Below are 19,844 nucleotides of genomic sequence, written 5' to 3'. Positions count from 1 at the left end.
GATAAAACCTACTGTACTTACCGTGCAAGATTTCTTTGGGAATAAATCATGTTAATTGTATTATTATAGGTTAGCTTTTAAGAAAATTACCTCTCCAGGCTTATAGTGCTCACATGTAATATGCAACCCCCAACAATGACCCCAAATGAATTATATTAGAAATGGAAAAAACAAACCACTCATTTTGTCTAGAAAAAAACAAAATCTGTAACATTTCAAATTAAAATTAAAAGATTCTATAAGAATTCCAGTTTGTTATACCAAAATTTTTGTGATAGATAATTGTGTCTATTTTTCTTATTATAATCATTGACAAGCAGTCACCTACGCATGTACATCTGTCAAGCATCGAATTACAGATTTACTTAAAACGAGTGTTATAAATTGCATTTATTTTTCGAGCCATTACTAATCAATAGTATTGATTTGCATTTTAACTATCGCAACTGTTTGTTTGTATGTTGTTTAACGTCCATCCGGAGACCTTTTCACGCATGTGGGGACGCCACCACTTGCCGGTGGTGTACTTGTCCTGTGTACTCTTTATATTCAACACCCACGACTGTACTCGTGCCTACTATCAACATCAACGGCTGTTTACATCAGTATAACTCTAGTACTATTTTATCAGTCAAGTACTTCAATTAGAAATCAATAACTCTATTTTCGAAATCATTAGTTGAAATATCCTTTCAAGCTGTTGTAGTATTTATTGTAATTTCTGATACAGTTAAAAGCTATTTAAAAGCTCGATTGGAATAATAAAATCAAGGCTTTTCAATGATGCATTTCAAAACTCCTGTACTTGATTTTTGCATTGTGTTTAGCTTCGTTGCTGTTGGTAGGTGTATGTATATCTTGATATTTGATTATAGCAATTGTTTTAATACTTTTTAAATTTTCTTAGCTTTGTTAAATATTAAAGAATATTAAGGATTTTACCTGATTAATCTGTGTTTTATAAGAAAATAATTATAAATTTGAATGACATAGAGTTTGTCGATTACAATACAATAATGAATATTTTTAACAATGTCAATTAACTTTGCATAATAAACTTGAGAATATTGCTTGCAGAGTGTTGACTAATTTTGTGTTTACTTTCTTAATTCTGGAAATTTTTAGTCAAACTCTATACATACATGTAATTAAATGTCATTGAATCATCAATTTATCTAAACAAAATATTCCTTTAGACGTACAGACAGTATACATGTAATTTATGTGTTTCTCTAATTACAGTTCTTCTTTTTATTCAGAAAAATATTTGACTCAGCATAAAATGTTGATATGATACATAGGAGATTTTCTATAAACGGTCGAAGTATACCTAATTAATAGGATTACAGTCATTTAAATGTTTGTCGAATTATCTTTGTTTCTTTTTTTCCCTAATCCTAACCCTGCCATAACGATGAAGAGATGGTGAGATGACGATGGAGCTGTAGTCCGATAGCGCGATAACGATGATGCGATGGCGCGATGATAAGATGGCGATGGTGCAATAGAACGATAGAGTAAAAGTGAAAATCGCTTCAACGTTATCGTATCATTGCGCCATCGCCATCGCGTCATCGCTATCACGTTATCGCGCCATTGCTTCATTGTAATCGTACTATCGCATCGTCGCTTCATCATCATCGTATTATCGTGTCATTGCATTATCAAACCAAATTTCGATGGCGCGATGATGCGATAGTGAACTGCGTGATCCTATCCGAATGCCACACGAGTGCCATAACGATGAAGCGTTGCAAAGAGAGAGGGCAATATCATGACACAATAAGGTATTGACATTGATGAGATGGACAATGAAGCGAGTATGACTATAGCTTCATGGTCTTTGTGCTATCAGATCATTGCTATCGCTCCGCATTTTCACGCCGCTATCGATCCTTTAATCGATCCTCTTCAGTGCAAATTGAAATATGCATAGTACTTCCCGAATTCATTTCTAGCCAAAACAAAAAAATACCATCTAATGTAAAAAGCTATCATATTCAGCATATGTCAGGTTTTACAAAACATAGTAACATACACGTTGCGCACGGTGTTGGTGTCAATTTCGGTTAGGTCAAAATGACGTTATTTTACGTGACGTTAGAAAAGAATTAATTTGACGTTACTTTTTTTACTTACATTTACTTACATTTACGATAAAGGAAAAATTAAAACTCGTCAATTATACAATGCAGTTCATTGAAAACACGTTTTTTTTCTCCCTTCATATTTACACACCAGGTTGACATTCGGAACTTGTATACAAATGAAGGGCCGAGTCCCCTTACAAGGGGAGATAACAAGAAAAGACAAAAATAGGATGGGGTCATTAAAAATCTTCCTTTCAGGAACCACTGGACCAGAAAAGTTCAAACTTATGTGGACGCATCCTGGACTAGTGTAGATTTTAAATTGTTCAAATCATGACCCCCGGGGTTAGGCGGGGCCATAATAGGCAATCAAAGTTCTACATACATGTAAAAATAGGGCCTATATAGAAAAAAGAGTTTTCCACCTTTCCTATTACACAGAACCATTCTATCGTTAAACCGGTCCTTAGGACATTTATCATTTTAAAGATAGAAAATTTTATCTCGCATGTCACTATAAAATTTCCAAGCAAGTTTCAAATCAATAATTTATATCATGACAATATATATATATATATATATATATATATATATATATATATATATATATATATATATATATATATATATATATATATATATATATATATATATATATATATATATATATATATATATATATATATATATATATATATATATATATATATATCGGTTGTAACATTAATTTTGTGAAGCACGAACACGTTAAAAACCATATGACCACCATAAAAACCACACGAATCCGTCAAAAATCTATGAAGCGGAACGGAATGCAATTTTAGTCTGAAACTTATCAAGATACACTCACATATCAAAATTCAGCTCAATGTTGCAAGCGTTTAGAAAAAAAGTATGGAAACCAAGTGGGGCATAATAACAGGCATAAGAAGGGACATATATATGTATAGTCCCCATCGGTTTCACCGGTAAAGGACTAATAACAGGTTTTTAGGTCACCTTAGTAAACTCAGGTGACCTATTGCTATCCGCTTTCGTCCGTCGTCTTGCGTCGTCCTTCATGCGTCGTGCGTCGTCCGTCGTGTGTTAACATTTGAATATTTTCAGCTTCTTCTCTGCAACCACTCAAGCAATTTCAACCAAATTTGGCATAAAGCATCTATGGATGAAGGGAAACAAAAATTGTGATTTTCATGCCCCCTGCCCCCCTGGGGCCTGACGGGTGGGGCCAAAATCTTTAAAATTAATGCAATCTTTAAAAATCTTCTTCTTTACTCCTGGACATCAAGCAGTCAAACTGTTTGCATGATTGTATTTAGCATTGAGTCCTCTACCAAAATTTGAAATTCATGGCCCTGTGGTCAGGGGTTCTAGTGCTAGGGTGGGGCTATATAGATTATGTAGTGAAAATGTATTATTTCTTTGAAAATCTTCTTCTCTGCTCCTGGGCATAAGATAAACAAACCAAGTACATAGTTTTGTTGAATAAGGCAGCCTTTTTCAAAATTGTGAATTTCATGGCCCTGGGGTCATGGGTTTTTAGGTGCTAGGGTGGAACTATATAGATTATATAGTAAAAATGCATTATTTCTTTGAAAACTTCTTCTCTGCTAATGGGTATTTAATAAACAAACCAAATACATAGTTATGTTGAATAATGCTGTCTCTTCCAAATTTGTGAATTTCATGGCCCCTGCCCCCCTGGGGCCTGAGGGGTGGGGCCAAAATCACTAGACTTAAATGCAATCTTTAAAAATCTACTTCTTTACTCTTGAACATCAAGCAGTCAAACTGTTTGCATGATTGTAATCAGCATTGAGTCCTCTAACAAATTTGTGAAATTCATGGCCCTGGGGTCAGGGGTTCTTAGGTGCTAGGGCGGGGCTACATAGATTATATAGTGAAAATGCATTATTTCTTTGGAAATCTTCTTCTCTGCTCCTGGGTATTGAATAAACAAGCCAAATACATAATTATGTTGAATAATGCTACCTCTTCCAAATTTGTGAATTTCATGGCCCCTGCCCCCCTGGGGCCTGAGGGGTGGGGCCAAAACCACTAAAATTAATGCAATCTTTAAAACGCTTCTTCTTTACTCCTGAACATCAAGCAGTTAAACTGTTTGCATAATTGTAATCAGCATTGAGTCCTCTACCAAAATTGTAAAATTCATGGCCCTGGGGTTAGGAGTTCTAATAGGTGCTAGGGCGGGGCTATATAGTGAAAAAGCATTATTTCTTTGAAAATCTTCTTCTCTGCTCTGGGTATTTAATTCAGTATGAAAGTTGTTACGTGATACTCAGGTGACCTATAAGGCCCTTGGGCCTCTTGTTAAAATACCGTGCTTGTTTCGAGTTAGAAATAAGTGTAATTTAAACCGTTATAAACGTTAAAGGTCTGCAATTTTCAGGTTTTGCTGAATCTATGTGTAATTATCCGTGGATAAAATTCAGTGGACATTGCTATATGTTTGGGGTTGACAAAAAAACTTGGTTTGAAAGCAAAGTATGTATACGTGTACCTTAAAACAATGCATTTCATTTAAAGTATTATTTCAACGAGATATTTTTATAAACATATTGAGATTTTTTTCAATTATTAGAATGTTATTGTTAGATATTTTACCTTGGCTAATACATTATATTTTTCAGGTTGCATGCAACACGAAAAACGCTTATCTTGCTACAGTGGAAACACCCAAGGAAAATGACTGGATTATTCAACAGCTCTTTGCTTTAAGTAATTAAAGAATATTAAAATTATTGCGTAATAAGATATTGGCAATTTACGCGCATATTTATACGAGAAAATGCGATACTTATCATATATTATAGTAATTACAACTCAACACTTATAACCTATCGATTCCTCTCTGTGATTTTGGCATGGATTTCTTTTGTTTTTGTATTTTATTAAAAGATCCATTTTTATAAGTGTAAAACAAGGACATTGGTCCTAGTCCCTTTAGTGTAATTCACTTACATGTAATTTAAAAGAAGTGAATGGTTTTGTAGAAAATAGTGCTTTAAATTTGAATTTTTGATGAAAGTCTATTTAATATAACAAACTTGCAATTTCTATAAATTTTATGGGGATAAAATAGACAGCAATTGAATACTTCGCCAGAATATTTCATGTGGAAAGCTAGAATAAAATAAAAACTATTTCAGACCAAATATAAAAATATATCTATATTCTTTTGTAACCTTAAACGAATTATATTATGATTATTGTATATGTAAACCGACATTTTGAGCTTCCTTCTTAGATAAATCAAGTGACACTGAATTGTTATAAGTGTTTTGATATATAATTTATGTTGCAGGCAAAGAATCGTATTTTTGGATTGGCGGGAACACTTTAAGAAAAGTCGGTGATTGGATATGGGAATCCACCAATGAAAAAATCGGTTACACCTTCTTTCATCCAACAGAACCCAATGACCCAACAAAAGAAAGGTGTCTGTTTTATTTTTTACATGATAAAAAGGCGTATTATTGGGGAGATGGTGCATGCCGCGGAAAACTAGGATACATTTGCGAAAAAATAAAATGAAACTGTAAAAATGTGCTCTAGTGTTATCCATATAAAGTAAAGGTTGTGTTGCAGATTCCTGGTAAAGGTTAAGTGTTTTGAATAAAAACTCTAATAACAACTAAGCAATCAAGAGAAGACTATATCTTTATTAAGTGATAATATACTAATGGTAGATGAAATAGTGGTGTTACCAGCACTTCTATTTGCAACAATCCAATACTGAACTGATTTTTTTGTCAGCTTAGAATAGCTTTACGGAATATACACAGGAGTTTAAGCACCATCTTAAAAAATTCGATTGATTGATTTTTTATACTGTGTAACGCCCTCTCCAAATATTTCACTGATATAATTTAAAAAATGCCAGTGAAATTCAATTATACTATGCTTGGAACTTCTTTGGTCAAATAAACAATGTGAAAATATATTGGGGAATTTATTTATGAATTAGCAACAAGATTATTTATTGAACTTTTGACAAATCAAACATTAAATAAAAAATACGCTCATCCCGAAATAAACAATCAAAATCTATTTGTATTTTCAAAAACAGCTTAAAAATTTACTTCTTTGAAGACTTTAATGCTTTATTTAAATTATTACTTGCCATGTATCCATTTATATTAGTATATATTGATTATCATATGTAAATACCTTTTACAGCATTACATTGCTACGCCCTTGAATACGTTCATGTAATAATAAGGGTTTAAGATTTGAAAAATCAGTTTCAATTTCAGACTTAACAAAGTTCAACTTGATACACAACAAATGGAATTTCGAGTGTTGCAGGAAGAATTAAAACAAATAGCAAGATTCTACTTTATTTTCAACAGAAAAATGATTTAAGATTCAAGAGTGCTAATTTATAAGCGAAATCCACTGAAGGTTACCAGTGGGGCATCACTGTGTGTAGCGTAAGCACCTCCATTATGTCTCCTAACCCAAACTCTGTCTCCAACACTTAAATGTAATATAGCAAGATTTGTCCCTGTTTGATACGAGTGTGAACCGGAAGTGGAATAGGACATCGTTCTCACTTTACTGACACCGTTTAACACAATATCTAAATATAGATCAACGTTCGAATCTGAAATCACAGCAACATAGAAGACAAAAGTCCCTGTCACGGGGGAGGTAAACACGCCGGAGTAAGTGCTGTAGCCGCCCCCGTTAGAGTAAATCAATCTGTTGAAAACTAAGGTAGATCCTGACCACACATTGCTAGTGGTTGCACCTGCTGTAAAACCGACATGGTTTCGAATTTCTGAAATGAAAATAATGAAATGATAAGAATTGCAACTGAAAGTAATGAACTTTGTTAGCCGAAATTAAATTTTTAACGAAAATATTTTTTCTGACATGAATACCTTTTGAAATCATTCACTCTTCAATACTTTGTTAAGGAATGTCAAGAGAGCTAATACTTATTTCCTTTTACTGTATAAATAGATATCACCTACCTCGGATATTTGATTCCAAATTGCTGATAGAATTTACAATGTTGTGTGTTACTAAGTTTCCGTTACGAATGTCTGATATTAGATTGTTGATTCTCGTGTTGGTATTTTTGTCTTGATCTTGAAAGAAACACGAACAAAAAAGGTTATAAAATTATATCAGAAATACTGTAGAAAATATACTACTCACTTTGTATAGGGGAAAAAAAACCTGCAACATTTTAAAGTAAAACTATAAAATTGAAACTGTATATGAAAAACGCCATAAACTATGAAAAAAAAAACGGAAACAAACAAGACCTAAAACTTTTAGAGAAACCATCAGAAAAGAATTATAAAATATTATATCAAATAAACATTCAAAATAGATATTTCAATCAAACAAACCTGCAACTTTCTGTATTTTCAAGTTATTTTCATTTTTAAACATCTCAAATGATGAATTGATTTTCTCTAAAACGCTGTTGTCCTCCATGACGGATAGATTAACCCTAAGAAGATCGTCCTGTAGCACTGATACAAGGATGTCCAGTTGCGAAGTCTCATTTCGATCCTTTTCACTGTTAACAACTAAGGTCCAAACTAACAACACAGTACCATTTACATCATGTTCCAATTTGTTCAACCTGCTGTTCTGGGTAGCCATTTTCTCAGTAGTAATAGCGGAATAAATACAGGTATTTTCAAGACTGATCAGTCTTTGAGAAAGTTCCTGGTTATGCCGCGCAAGGTCAGTCATCTTTTTGTCGTTGTTGGATTGGTTCTTTTTTAGATTTGTCACTTCATCAGTAAGCAAACGGACATTGTTTTCCAAGGCTGACATCTGTTTTGTGAGAAGTTGGTGTATAATTGCCGATTCTATAGAATTGACATCGGTAACAGCTTTGGTCGTATGGTCATGTGCCAAGAGGCAACCGCAAAATTTTATCTTTGAAAGACATATAAAACTTACTAACAGGAACCAAGAAAATGAGATATATGTACACTTCATCTTCTGTTGTAAACTCTGTTTGGAGAAGGTACGCCAACTCTTAAATATTGCATGAATCTACATTTTAAGGTTAAATGATCCTTTGATAAGAGAAATAACTCTTACTAATGGTTTAGTTACTATAATTTCTTATAGAATTGTCAAGTAACGAGGTCTTTATTTTGAACACAGGGATGAAGATCCTTAAAATCAGGTCAAGTAACTTAACCTTGCAAATCTATTTCTTTTAAAGTAAGACGCATTACTATTTAGCAATTAACTTCAATATAAAATATTTACGTTGAGGCACAACTTAATGTGCAGTGCAGTCTAACAAATGTTCTTATCAATTATCAGTAAAAAGATTTGCTCTACAGAAGTATTTAGATCTTTTCAACAACACACTCCTGCTATTTTAATCGTGTTCCATAAAAATACGCCCTTGCTTGTTTCGAATTGTGATTATATATTACTCCATTCTAAAACTGTTTGTTTGCAATTTCAGATCAGCATTTTCCTTCGTCAAGACACTTTCAAATATTTCCTAATCGATATGACATATTTCTACCCATTATTATTCAAAGTATTTCTTCTACAGAATATGTCGAAATACGATATGATTATGTCAACATGAAACATAAATATGTCATTATACAACAATGCAAGATATCTATGGTGAGATTCAAGAAAAATGTGATCAAATGTATAAATCAGAAACTATTCGTAATTTAGTCATCAAACGTTGCCAACATGCGACTTTTGACACATAGATGCAACTTATTTATGTCGGTATGCAACTTATTAACATGTATATCAATATGCAAATTATTTATGTCGCCATGCAACTTTTGAAATAGCCATCTGAATTTTAAACTTACCTCGCATGTCAACTAAAGAAAATTGCATGTCAACATAGAGAAGTTGCATGTCAACATAATTATCTCGCATGTCAACATAAATTATTTGCACGTTAATATAAATACGAACTTTTTTAAAATAAGTGAATTGCATACTAATATAAAATAAATTCCTCTAGCATAGCGATAATTCATAGTGTTTGAAAATTCTTAGATTTCTCATTAATCGCATTTTCTCGCATGTTATCATAGTGGTGATTATATATATTGCAAGTTGAAATGATTAGCTCTTATGTTGACATAATCCATAGAAAAATAATTTGCATATATAGGGTGCAGAAATATCCCACCATAATGACAAAAGAATATAGTTTTTTTTCAATGTGCATATTTATGATGATATTGAAACACTGATCCCCCGTATGGCAACAAAGCAAAGATTAAACTCATCTTAAATGCAAATTCAATATATTGGTACCAAAAGTAGGGTAATTTCACTGGACATACCATCGTGAAATATGAAAGTAGGCCAATGATAAAGTTATTCCATAAATACAAAAATCTTCATTTCACATTCGTTTATAGGGGCATAAAAATACACATTTTATATGAACACATGATCTGAAAAATACCATGGAAAATTCGTATTTTTTTTTATTTTACCATGTGTGAAAATTTCACATTTCTTTCTAAATATTTTTATTAGATATTCAACGACAATCTCTGTATAGATATCTAACATAATAGAATCTCAATGGTTTGATTTTTACTGTGCAGTATATAATTAGCTGCAGAACTGTAGCTCTCTGCTGGAGAAAATTCGGACAGATAAAGCAGAGAGCTACAGATCCAAGCGTTGTAAAAACCTTCGATTTACGCCCACGATTTTTTTGTCGGTGCTTTAGGTATTTATTTTGTGTAGTTTAAGCTTTCTCTGAATTTTAGAATGGTATTTGATATTAATACATGTATTTAACTCTGATTTTTGATACTTTCTTTACCTTTTAACCGTCCGAAACAGTCCTGTAAATAGTTCTGTAATGTCGGTTTAAAAGAGTTCCCTTTCGACGTCCGTAACCACAGACAGCCATTTCTTAGCGTTTAGAGGTAAGTAAATTATCAGGAATTGAAGTTGAATGTATGATTAATTATCAAATATCATTTAAAATTAATTTCAAAGCTAGAAAAAGTATAAAATACAAGAAAAAATACCCGAAGAAAACGACAAAAAAATCGTTGGCGTAAATCGAAAGTTTCTACAACGCTTGGATCTGTAGCTCTCTGCTTTATCTGTCCGAATTTTCTCAAGCATAGAGCTACAGTTCTATGCAGCTTGTATATAATGTGACATAGATTTTCGTGTTAAATTTTAAATTGAGGGGTTAATAACTTAAAATCAATCAATCTTTGAATGCAAATACAGAACCGTCAAAACACATTGTATTGGAAACACTTAAATTATCCTGTGAAAAAGTTTCCTGGTCACATGTTTTTATAAAAGAATTTAAATGGTAAATCTAGCTTTTGTTTTTCATTTTATAAACATAAAGATTCTAAAATGATAATTTGACAAAATAATAGCTTCCTGGTCACAACTGAAAAAGCATGGCGACAGGTGGGGACGAAACATGGTAAGGATGTATCAATAAGATAACTAAACCAACCTACTCTTAAATTTATATTGAATGGTAACTAAATCATGTCGAGCTTTATCTTCGGTAAATTAGAATATTTGGATATGTCGTCTACCTCAGATAATTTTTCCTCGAGTATAAAATAACTAGATCTTGATCTTCGTAAATACAAAATTACATATTTGAGGAAATAATAAAGGATCGATGAGGATGTATATATCGGTGTTTCTTCACAATGAGTCATTAAGTTCTTCATGCACGTCATAAAAGATCTTTCTCTTCGGGCCTACATGTACATATTTATCACAGGCACCCGACGTTACTTTGTTTTCTTTTAATGAAAAATTATACCCCTACCTAAAAGGGATACTTTTTTCTTAAAAGAAAAATAAGTAACGTCAGGTGCGTGTGATACTTATCATCAACGCATGATAATACTGCATGCATTTTGAGATCATATATTGTTATCCAAGCATTATAAACCTTCTAGTTGTAAACCTCGCGACGGAGTGAGAGGGTAATCTAGTAACGCAACTCTGGTTGAGTGAGTTAGTGCTGTAGAGAACTGAAGTGGCGTAATTTGCATCAGGAACGACATGCTCTTTGCGAGGGCAGGGGTGCTCCGCCTGGTTTTTTGTAAAACAAATCGTTGTACATTTTATGTTGGTCTCTGTTGATTGGTGGTGATTTAATTTACAAAGTTATTCCTCAATAGCATTTGAACCCACCTGCGGTATTTCTGTCCAGCTCTAAAATTTTGTATTGTTTTATGTGATTTTGAGATTGATCACTGGTCATTACTTCGCGATTCATTTATTTTACTCGAAAAATATTTCCTCATGGAGTTCTAAGGAGAATAAATCACACCAATATTAATGGAGTAAAATTTACATTTCAAAATATGTTTTCCTTAAGAGTCTACGCAATTTATTAAGTTCACGGTTCTCGTGAACTACCTAGGAATGAATAGAATACTTTCACTGTGACGCAATACAGTAAAAAAAAAATACTGCACCTTTTTTATTACAAGAAATGGGGGAAAATAATTTAAAATCTCTTGATAGATTAGACAGGAAAATATTTACTATTTATATCAAAAGTGATTATTGAAAGAGAAAAATTCTTTTGATAATCCATGAGGTATATTAACTACGACGCTCCATGTATGCATATTCAGAAATTCTTCTCATACTTATTGTATTTAAACATTAATGACGCTTTCACAGATTGAGGAAGAAGATATACCAAGTGAAATTATAACTAAGATTGAACTTGAACGTTTTAATAAATATCCTAATTAAGATAAATAATTCAACTAAAAGAGATTTTTGCTGACCCGATTTTCCTCTAGTTTTTTCACATTTGTAGGAAAATTAATTTATTTTGATAAAAGTAATACATGTATAATTAATTTTTTTTTTTGTTTTCACAAATGGTGAGGTAGTCATTTCAAGATACAAAATGATGCAAAAACAGAAAATTTTGACAATTTAGTATGAGAAGTAAAACAATTTCTTATGATATGATCATATTTCTTCTTATTTTGGAAGCTTTCAAAACCTACTAAGATTGTAGTTTGTCTAAAAAGAATTTATACGTCTAAAAACTTACGTCAAAAGTTATTTATTTGAGCCATTTCAGATTTTTTTATCTTTCATTGCTTAAACATTTTAAACAAGCGTTGTAAAGTAATATTTCCTTCCGAAATGAACCATTTCTAATGGGTATTTTTTTTTCCTTGAAGGTGTCCCATAATTGTGCATATAAATATAAAGGATTTTTTTATCAATATGGAATTAGAACCAGGAAATTTGGGCTTATTAAGGAAATCAGTTTACTATGCTAAATGAAAATAGATTAAATATTTTTGGGAAATTGCTCTCAATGTGAAAGAAAAGTCGTCAACATTTAATCCTTGTTTAAAAATCTATGTTTGTAAAACTTAGGATCATTCATGTGTCTTGCCTTCGAATATCTTGTACTTGTGTCCGATATTTAATAAAAAGATTCACATTTTTATTAAATGAAACTATGGAGATAACAACGGAAGCCCATTTAGGACCTATCAAAAATATTTTTGAATTCGTTATAACGATTTTTAGAATTCGTTATAACGAATTCAATTAGTTATAACAGATTTATTGAATTCGTTATAACGAATTTAATTTGTTATAATAGATTCATTGAATTCGTTATAACGAATTTAATTCGTTAAAACAGATTCATTAAATTTGTTAAAATGAATTTAATTTGTTATAACAGATTCACTAATTTGTTATAACGAATTTAATTTGTTAAAAATTAAAATTAAAAAATAAATATAATAAAAATGAAAATAATTAATTTAAAAAAAGGAAAATCTGATGGCGATCGGAAAGGCAAAAGACCATTTTCCCATCCATTTCGTTAATGAAAAGCATTTTTAAATTCTAAATTATTTTTACGCTCAGAATTACAAAGAATTCAGTTGTTAAAATAAAATAAACGATTTTTTTCTGCAAAAAGTCATACTGCAAAGCGATTTGCTACTATATTGATTCCTTTGTTGTACTATCGGTGAATACAATTGTGAGGTGGACTCCATGGCCAAAATACGTGGTCACGAGTATAGTTATGTAAAAAAAATGATTTGTTCATTTCATAAGAGATGCTGCTCGTTTTCCTTACCTTTGAAGCGCTCGTGTTCTGAAATTGACTCAAACTACATTTTATTAATTTAACAACAAATCAAAAACAACACCCGTGCCATCTTCCCTTTCATAGTTTCTGATCTTTGTATTTTGTTCATAAGAACATTTTTCTTTAAACTTGCACTCCATTGACATGATCATAGATTGACCTGAACCACGCGTTAGAAGTAAATTGTAACCATGTACATGTGTATTTGGCGTAAAGGTTGCTATTCATTTAACGGTTGGACAGTTGCTCGTGATAAGATCCTCTGTACGCATTAATAAAATAACCATGTTAGGCAAACAAGTATTTGTCTGTGTAGTGAAAATTACAAATTTTTTTAACCAGCGTGGTAAGTTCTAATTTTCTCCGTAAATCGTGACAAGATATATTGTTATTTACCCCTCCCCCTTTTAAGTCACCCTTTTCTGTTGAAAACATGAAAGTCTTTCAGAAAGGTATGGAACAACATTTTTCAAAGGACAAGTTTTCAAAAGAAACAGACTACATTTGTATAGCAATTTCCTGTTTATTGCCAATTTTATTTATAAAACCGGTCCTACCCTAAAACCTTTGAATAGGTCAACCTAAACCACATGATTTGAAATTAAATCACAATAACAATAGTAGGGGTGATAAGAGATGGAATCAGGTGCCATGGATGAGTGAGCATCCTCTGCCGACCGATCACACACCCTTGTCATGATCATTCAATTCATTGTAGAAATAATGGAATGACGATTAGTATGAAAAACGTTAGTCAGCATTCGACTCAATGATAAATACACATGTAGTGGTTGCTGAAAATGCCATTGTATTGACCATAGAACTTACCAAATGATGACTTTAAACGAGACTGCTGATATTCTTGTTTCATCAAATTTGTTTGTCAATAATTTACCTCGTTTAAGAAATTGTTCATACGTAGGGCATGCTCTTGTGTATATGTGTAAAGTCCGTATGCAAGAGATGAAGGAAAATTGCTGCATAATTATGGGAAGTTGACGATTGAAAAGTTAACGTCATCCTAATGATTCTTTGTCTGTCATAGGTATTTAAGGTCGTCAAATTAAAGAATTGTTTGAAAGGTTCTCTATGAGTCTTGATAATGAAATAAATGTGAAAATTGTTATCTTAAAATGAATTAAAAATCATTTTATTTTTAATTAACCAAACCCCATATCACGAAAAACTGCATCATATGATGTTGGACATTTTCATTCTTAAACGCCAGACCTTTTTCAACAGCTGTGAGCAGGATGTTGAGAAGTACACAAGATGTCCATGTTGTTTGACGGTTTATGACCACCCTTGTTATCTTCAGTGTGGACACACAATGAACAAAAAGTGCATTTGTCGAAAAGCGACCATTGTGAGATGTTTTATATGCAATGAATCCTTTCACTGTGAATCAAGTACCGTTGGCAAAAATCGATAATCCAAAATGCTCTTTGGGTCAACATACGGGTGAAAATGCAATACGTTACTGTGATAGATGTGAAATGAGAATGTGCAATATTTGTAATCAATTTCATGGTATGAATCCTACGACGAAAAAGCACCATGTCTATGAAGTCGGCGAAATGATAGCAAAAAACTGTCAAGGCGACATCAATATAAAAAAAAAAGACTTGCATTGTGAAATCCATGAAAATGAAATCATTCAAAACTGGTGTTTGGATTGTAAACTTCTCGCTTGTGAAGAAACTTGTTCCGAGCACCATTTACAGCCAATATCAACACAGGCAAAAGACGCAGAAGCTAAAATCAAAACATTGAAAAGGAAGTCAGACGAAGGATTATCAGAAGTGAGGTTGCGTTTTGCAGAGGTGAAAGCTGTAATAAGTCAACTAAAGGCAGATGGACACTGTGACGATATGGATGTTTCAAAATTGGATTGGGCTAAGCAGAAATGTAAAACAGTGATTAAACTGTATGAAGTCTTACTAAGGGAGGTGACTTTACTATTAAACAAAGGAAACGAGCTTCATAAGTGTTACACCTCATCATTTTTATCACTCCAACAGCAGTCTATCCAGGATTCGACAGAAAGCATTGCAAGTGGAAGTCAAAGTGGTAGTGCAAGGTCATCTGCATCGACTGAAAGCGATGTAAATTTGCGCACCCAGGCATACATGAACATAAATCCAAGACAATCAATGATGTTAAATATTTTACCTGAAAGATCAACATATATGAATGTTAAAAGGCGGAGTAATGGATTGTATGCAAATGATGTAAGACGAAGAGATTCCAGTGTGAAATCTTAAGAAAAAATAGTTTAGTACTACTTGTAGTATTCTCTTTACTGTTTAGCATGACTAGAATTGTAACAAAAAATAAATATGAAAACTAATATGTAATAATACATTGAAAATAGTCAAGTGGAGAAAAAAAATTAAAAAATCAATCAGTTTGTCGTTTCTACCTTTCAGCTAAAATATGCTGACATCAGTCAGCTAAATTCAATCATCACAGAAACATTGTCTCAGAGAAGAAGCGCGGGAATCAGCCAGGAAATTCTGGAAAGAGTTGATTATTTCGACACGGAAACCAGAATTACAGGTCAAAATATACATGTGAAAATATGCAAAGTACTAGTACAATTTATCTGAGTAATATCTTAGGCGATTAACTTGAACAAAGTTTTTTATGGATCATATTCCAAAATATTACCACTCTTCTACACTTTAAAACCATTCCTCAAGATATCTTAAGACCAAGTTTCTTCATTACTGAGTATCATGGACAACTGCTTCGTCAATTGAAGTGAAACACGATAACTTTCATCTCTTTTGATTGCTAAAATAGAACATTCTTATAAAAAAAACGATTCTACACAAACTTAGATATGTCTACCATAACTACGGAAATATAGTCTTTCGAGACCAGGTCTTTCAACAACCTGTTTTTATCTTCTTAAGAAGGAGGCAACTTGATGTAGCCTATAACTTGATATCTAGATGTTGACGACTTCTCTTCAATTCACTATAGTTTAAACAACTTGTACTAGCCAACGATGCGTTGTATTTCATAACTACTACAGAATTTGCAAAATATTGAATTGAAATTCTTTACAACCATCAGGTTCATCCATCAAAACTTTGTTCAAATAAATTGCGAATGATTACTCGGATAAAATATACTAGTACTTTCAAGTTTCCAATCCAGGAAAAGAAACTTCAGAAGAGAGCAGTTCAAAAGGATTTATTCCATGTGCTTGAGGACAAAATATGGCTCACATCTAGAACTTAGTGGTAGTCCATTCAAGGATGTTTGTTCAAGATAGTATTGCGGATATTATAATGGACAAACTTCCACTTTACTTAGCGCAAAACTTCACCAAGTATCTGGAATTGAGTACATCTATTTAAATATTTCATTTTTAGTTTCCCTTACATCTGTTTTTTCAGGAATGGTGCTTGTGAACGACACCATTATAGTTGCCAGTCGTTCTGGAGGATTCTGTATGGGTTACGACATCCACGGAAAAATTAGATGGACCATCACAGAACACTTATGTGGACCCTTCGATATTGCTGCATATAAGACGGATGACCAAAAGCAATTTCTATTTATCACAGATCCTTGGAGGCGACATAGTAATCTTAGTTACATGTATAGAATGACTCAACTGCTTTGTGTGGGTAAAATTATCTTTGTAATGATACTAGTATTTCATAATTATTTGTTAATACTTTGTCATTATATCCCGATATTTCAACATTAGAAGAAAATTGTAAAAAGCCTCTGCATGAACGAATTCTAAGTTCTTTCCTCTGTATCACCATAATTTACTTTTTCTCTACTATGTTATATTTAGAGTACGAGTTTCCAATTGTATCGGAGATACAAGGCGGGGCTTGAATCGAGAGCGACTGCATTATGTAAAATATGACAAAACTATAACTGGTTAAATATTCAATTAAATGTGAATGACATGTTTAACATGATTATAGAATTTAAATCATTTTATTATCGAATAGAAATGAAAAAAGTTATCGAATAGGAATCACATATTTTTGAATAGAATAACAACTTATAGGTGATGAATTCTCGAACAGAAACAACTTTTTTGCACAAGAATAACAACTAATATAATAGAAATAATATTTTATCGAACAGGAATGAGATGATTTAGAAAAAAAAACAATTTTTTGAATAAGAATGACAAAAAAGTATAATAATGCAACGTTTTACACGCCATACCATAAACAGGTGATAGCGGAATATTACTTTACAAATACGGAAATTTCACTTTGGAAAAGATGATCAAGAAATCATTTCTTTTCTTATTCAGTATAGTTTCAGTTGGCGTTCATCTTCCATATAGTCCGTAAATATGATTTCTTTCGTTTGAGGAACGAATTAGACGAAAATCAAATTCAACTGTACTTGGTGTGATAATGAATTACTTTTTTCGGAATTACAAGGTTTTCATTTGAATACCTGGTGAATATCACATGTTTTTTTAGAACCGGTCTCGTTAGCATTGTTATATAAGAGGTGAATAGTGGTTTAAATGCCAGTTTAGGACGACACGTAGAGTACGATAAGTTTAAATTTTATCATGATTTATTCAATCCAACATAAACTTGTATATACAAATTGATTTTCACATTTTGCATATCTTATGTACATTGTACAAATAAAGCTGCTGCTTGTCGTTGCTATGTCCAAATGGTGTGTTGTTGTTTATTGTACTCTCATTTGAAAGTAATGAATGGATTTAGAGTAGAGATCTTCCAAACATGAAACAGTTGTGGAACATTTAGTGGTGACTTTCATTTAAAGTTCACTGGGATATACTGAGTCGACATATGAACTAAAGTAACTCTTGTTACTTGATCATACGTCATCGGTGTATTCAGCAAGTTGGACCTAAAGTGGGGCTTCTATCAATTAGAGCTAGCCGAAGAATCTAGCGACATCACCACTTTCATCACTCATGTTGGACTATTTCGTTATAAAAGACTAAGTTTTGGCGTCATTTCCGCACCAGAAATTTATCAGCACACCGTCCAGCAAAAAATACTATAATGTTGAAGTGTAGTCAAAGAAATATGCAGGCATTCTTAGTGTAGATTCAAGCATTCAAGTTTGTTCAAATCATAGTCCCCTCTCTTTTATTAGTAGATTGGGACCATTAATGGGTTTAAACTTGTAATACTGGACTGATTTCTGCTTTTTTCTTAGCCATAGTGCTCAGGAAGCGATGTGGCTCATTAGACTCTTGGTTTTTTTTTCTCGTCATATTGCACATTTATTATCACGGCCGCGACTGACCCAAGTCGATAAAAATAGAAAGGTAGTAAATGTTCGTTCGTCAAGCGCTCAACATTGAAGTGAAAGTTGCAGATCCTTCGAATGAGACTTTAAAAACCGAGGCCCCGTGTCACGGTATGTTAGCAAAATAAAGAACCCTTACTACTTAACTCCTTAGTTTTATAAGTACTTCACTGGTATATGGTGATTTTATATACCTGGTATCGTTGAATTTTTTTTTAATTCAACATCTTGAAGTGAAAGATGCAGGTCCTCGGATGAGACCTAAAGAAAAATAAGAGACTCCGTGTCACAGTAGGCGTTACCATGATAACAATCGTTCACTGTTCAATGGCCGTAAAGATAAAGGTCAAAAGTTGAAGACCTTCACCGGTATATGGTGACATCTCTACATGAGTGAAATATTCTCGAACGAGACGTTAAACAACCTACAATCAATCACTGAAACAAACTTCACTGAGTTTTACTATTATTTTAAGTCATTTTTTTTACAAAAACTAAAATACTTTGTCATCTTGGTGTTATTTTATATAAACACATACATGTATGTTCCTAAAGCTTTCATGGATTGAATTGCCTAAAAGTAGAATGAATTTATCTTATCACCGATTCTTATAGTGTTTTGAAGCTGTTTCCGGTGAAGTTAAACACACACATATTTTAACGCTTGAGAGATAAAAATTTCTAATAAACTGTATATTTGTAATAATTTGTTATTAGAAATAATTAGGTAAACCTGAATGCTAGATCTGGCTAGTTAAACAATTTAATTGAAATTTTGTTTATGATCGTTTTTATTCTATCATCACCTTTCAAATTCCAATTTGAAATTTCAAAATTATTGTAGAAAAATTGTTTTGTCTATTTCTTTCAAGTAATTACATATGCATGTACATCTGTCAAGCATTGAATTACAGATTTACTTAATTAAAGAGACACCGTGACGCACAAATGGGAAAATTTACAAATGTAGAAGTGTTTTGCATGACCTGTGTTAATTACTAAAACTATTAGGTTTCAGAAAATAACAGGTTTCAGAACCTAAAAATTCTATTTTTATGAAGAAAAATAAAAGTAAAAATAATTTCAGTATGCCCCATAACGAAAATATTGCTCAATACTTCTTCCTCCCTATTGTACGCGTGCGCAGAAAAATTGAATAAGTTTCCATAGTTACCATGGTCTCAAGTACCCAGGAATGAATGTAAGTAGACCAAAAATTTTGATGCAATCTTTTTAAAACGTTGTTAGAACATTTTTCTCACATTTGCATGCTCCAGTTGAATGTTGTTTACAAGTTTGAGCTAAAAATAAAAGTGGCGTGGCCTTGACATACA

General features: G+C 32.4%; 2 protein-coding genes and 1 long non-coding RNA gene across 3 annotated transcripts; 2 read left to right on the top strand and 1 right to left on the bottom strand.

Moving 5' to 3' along the window:
- Positions 1 to 770: 770 nt before the first annotated feature.
- LOC134281438 (perlucin-like protein) lies at positions 771 to 5,649 on the top strand. The gene is made up of 4 exons (XM_062763904.1): positions 771 to 841; positions 4,501 to 4,595; positions 4,742 to 4,829; positions 5,416 to 5,649. Exons 1-4 carry the CDS (start codon positions 781 to 783, stop codon positions 5,643 to 5,645), a joined length of 474 nt encoding a protein of 157 aa, XP_062619888.1. The 5' UTR covers positions 771 to 780; the 3' UTR covers positions 5,646 to 5,649.
- LOC134281419 (uncharacterized) lies at positions 3,109 to 4,363 on the top strand. Its single transcript, XR_009995088.1, has 2 exons — positions 3,109 to 3,960; positions 4,290 to 4,363. It is a non-coding gene; the product is annotated as an uncharacterized LOC134281419 (long non-coding RNA).
- Positions 5,650 to 6,493: 844 nt separating the features above from the next.
- Positions 6,494 to 8,060, bottom strand: LOC134281417 (heavy metal-binding protein HIP-like). The gene is made up of 3 exons (XM_062763883.1): positions 7,475 to 8,060; positions 7,091 to 7,207; positions 6,494 to 6,894 (listed from the first exon to the last, which is right to left on the bottom strand). Exons 1-3 carry the CDS (start codon positions 7,908 to 7,910, stop codon positions 6,494 to 6,496), a joined length of 954 nt encoding a protein of 317 aa, XP_062619867.1. The 5' UTR covers positions 7,911 to 8,060.
- Positions 8,061 to 19,844: the final 11,784 nt, after the last annotated feature.

This window comes from Saccostrea cucullata, unplaced genomic scaffold (genome assembly GCF_032062105.1).
Source record: "Saccostrea cucullata isolate Sc308-1 unplaced genomic scaffold, CSIRO_AGI_Scuc_v1 ctg588, whole genome shotgun sequence".
NCBI lineage: Eukaryota > Metazoa > Mollusca > Bivalvia > Ostreida > Ostreidae > Saccostrea > Saccostrea cuccullata.
This window is presented reverse-complemented; position numbering and strand designations above follow the sequence as displayed.